This window comes from Dreissena polymorpha, chromosome 5 (assembly GCF_020536995.1).
Source record: "Dreissena polymorpha isolate Duluth1 chromosome 5, UMN_Dpol_1.0, whole genome shotgun sequence".
NCBI classification, from domain to species: Eukaryota; Metazoa; Mollusca; class Bivalvia; order Myida; family Dreissenidae; genus Dreissena; species Dreissena polymorpha.
In genome coordinates, this window is record NC_068359.1 from 118,873,954 (window position 1) to 118,877,194 (window position 3,241).

Below are 3,241 nucleotides of genomic sequence, written 5' to 3' on the forward strand. Positions count from 1 at the left end.
TTATCTCGAAGTCGGCGGGAACAAGAAAAAAATATCGAGATAACGAGAGCTCGAGATATCCTATTAGGCGTTTGCAAAGAAATAACAGATAAGAATTAATTGCATAGAATTCACTTCTTTTTCGCGAATGGAGCTAATCTTACTCAAGTAAATTGATGCGAAAATTACAGACAATTATACGTTTTCAACAATAAAATATATAATTTGTAATAAAATAAGTACATACCGAATGAATGACACCGATGATTCTTTTATTTGTGTTAGTTTATGAGGAAAACGAGGCCTTTTATCGCGTCACGAAACGCATATTCGACACGGCCGCCATTTTGGAAATTTTTGACGCGTGCATGTAGGGTGTTACCCATTTCAAATATCAAGATGCGATGTATTAATCTTTTGTTCAGAAAAAAAAAATTGTATCAAAATACAGATGAAAGATTGAATTTTATGTTAATGTATTCACACTTTGAATAAAATGTTTAGTAAAAGCGTATTTTTAACGCTAATTTTCAATTAGTCTTTCGGCCTTTCGGCAGGCTGTGTATTAATTGCAGTTAATTGCAGTTAAAGTTACAGGCCTTACTCAAGTGTTAATGGCTAACGACATTAGACACGTGTGATCATTGATGCAATTAACGGATCAATTATCTTCCGCACAGTATCGGGAGCAGCCCGGCGAAGCGGGACGGTGAAGTATCAAAGAAAAAAATTATCACCTTTGCCCACACTGGGACAGTGATTCGCACTTCGAGATAAACCACATTAAATACATGTAAAATCCGGACTGGAGACAAATATTTATATCGAGATATCGAATTATTCGAGATAACAAAAATCGAGATATGCGATGTTTATTAATATAGATAAAGAAGAAACAAAGTTGGGACATTGAGCTTACCTCGACATATCGAGAAAATTGAGAAATGCGATATCGATATAACGAGAGTAGACTGTATCTAAAAATACAAAATATTGCACAATATGCATTTAAAGTCTTATGGTTAACATTTTGGCTGCTATAGGATGTCTCCAATGCTAAAATTAAATACCTACATGCGTCCGCTGGTGAGAGGCGACACATTTGTAGAATGCTGACATTCGTGAGAACAAATCCGACCTTTATAAAACAAAACATGTGTAAGTTTTTTACTCCACTAGCAATTGATTTCATTATTAATATATAATAACTTCAGACTGAAATAAACACGCGCGGTTTATAACAATATCTAAACAACAGCCATGTTAAGGGGGTCAGCTCTTCGTTCCGATCACCATAACAAAATTTAATTTTCACAATAATACTAAGACGGTAAATCAGAAACTATAATGGCTTATATCACAAGCGCCCTAAAAAGGTTTAGTAAAATGGATGAGTTCAACCTGATGCATAAACACCACGGCGTTCCAGTTTGCGTCAACTGGATACAGATACTGCTTGCAGAAATTTTCAAACAGAAATCCGACCATTCCATGAAACACATCCGCCTGTTGAAAGACCGGTATTGCTCCATCAACACTGCAAACGCATCGGTAATCCGCTTGTACCGGTAACGACAATCCAGTAAGTACATTTACGACATACAAACATATAGTATGTTTGAACTGCATTCTTCGTAATCGTATAAGTGATTGTGAATTGGGAACTTAAATTCACAGATATTCACGAGCAATTTCTTACCTTATCTAGCATGTTGATTTCAAAAGAGACGACTTGACCTCGTTATCTATCGCAAGTTCTAATTGCCATTGACTCGATTACAAATCAGCGTTCATAAGAATGTACGAAGGAGACTTTTATCGAGTGCACCGGGAATTTCCAATATAAAAATCGCACCAAGAAGACTTGTTAGTTTGGTTACGGGGGGATAGACTGAACTTACGGTAACGACCCGTTCCAGAGACGATGCTAGGTCTTATATTGCCCGGACACTGCTTGTAAAACGTCGGTTTATCAATTTATGCGAAAGACGAATTAGAAGTTAAGGATTGAGTTGGTAATCTAACCTTGTGTTCTGGCACCAGTGTGTTACAAATAAACTACGGTGTCACTTCAATTAGTGTTAGTTTACCCTTGAGTCGAGAAATAAAATACTGATCATTTGCATGTGTAAACTTATGAACTATAATAATATACAAACTAAAAAAAGTGAAATACATGTATATACATTTTTGTTGTATACCTGTTTCAAATCTTATTAAAGAACATGCTTACCAATCAGCAATGTACATGTCTACCGATAGCATGTTCCTCGCTGTGTTTCCGATGCAATATATTACCATTCAAGCAGGACTACATTTTTCGGCATACAATACCGTCGTTATCCAACATAAAGAACTAATGCTACCCCGCGTCATTTTGTAAATTATTCCCTGCAACACAATAAACCTCACCGAACATTCGTGGTTAAATATTTTATAAATAAAAGTGGTTTACATTATACACATGTATAATAAAAGAATTACGCATATCATATCCCAAAAGTAATACATCATCAAACAAGAGCCTGTACTGATACATGTATTTCATCTCATCTTCGCCTGTGGTCTCGTCACGGACATAGTCCACAAACCAGGTTCCTCCAGCCGTCTCGGTTCTGGGCGAGTCTCTCCAGCTGCCCCCATGTTTGGCAAATCTGCTTAGCATTTGCATCCAGATCACGGCACCAGGTGTTTTAGGCCGCCCTCGCTTCCTTTTTCCTTTGGAGTTTCATGTGAGAGATTGCCTTGTCGTATTAGATGTAGGCTTGCCAAGGATGTGACCTATCTTCCCTGGCACTCAGTGTCTCAGAAGTCAAAGGAGGGAATCCCTTGCAACTCTGTCGAACGCCTTTTCATAGTCGATGAAGATGACATACAGGGGAGATTTCAACTCCAGGGATTGTTCAAGAATAATGCACAGGGTTTCAATCTGCTCCGTGCACGATCTCTCCTTTCGAAAGCCGGCTTGTTGGTCATAGAGATGCAGGTCTACCGCGTCATTTATTCGGTTCAGCAGGATGTGATTAAACACCTTTTCTTGGATGGACAACAGCTCATTTAGTTCATTTAAAGCTTGTAATACTTGAAAGGAATATTTTTGCAAACTGGATTGCAGCATGAACAAAAAAATGAACATTAGCTTATCATAAAAGAATAGGCAGTTACAGAATTGACAAAAAATGTACGCTAATCCGATAAAATAGACTGTCATAAGATTGGCAATAAACATTGGTGTTTATTAGTTTAATGCAGCCTACCCTAT

At 37.4% G+C, this 3,241-nt stretch overlaps 1 protein-coding gene across 4 annotated transcripts in view; it reads right to left on the minus strand.

Moving 5' to 3' along the window:
• LOC127881196 (aggrecan core protein-like) overlaps nucleotides 1–1,647 on the minus strand; it is a 6,858-nt gene extending 5,211 nt beyond the window's left edge. For all 4 annotated transcript variants that reach the window (XR_008049957.1, XR_008049958.1, XM_052428904.1 and 1 more), the window contains exons 1-2: nucleotides 1,381–1,647; nucleotides 1,054–1,117 (exon numbers count right to left, since the gene is read on the minus strand). Coding sequence is in view for 2 of the 4 variants with exons in the window: in XM_052428904.1 (XP_052284864.1) it covers nucleotides 1,054–1,117; nucleotides 1,381–1,608 (292 nt within the window). In the remaining 2 variants the exon portion in view is untranslated. The remainder of the gene's footprint in view (nucleotides 1–1,053; nucleotides 1,118–1,380) is intronic.
• Nucleotides 1,648–3,241: the final 1,594 nt, after the last annotated feature.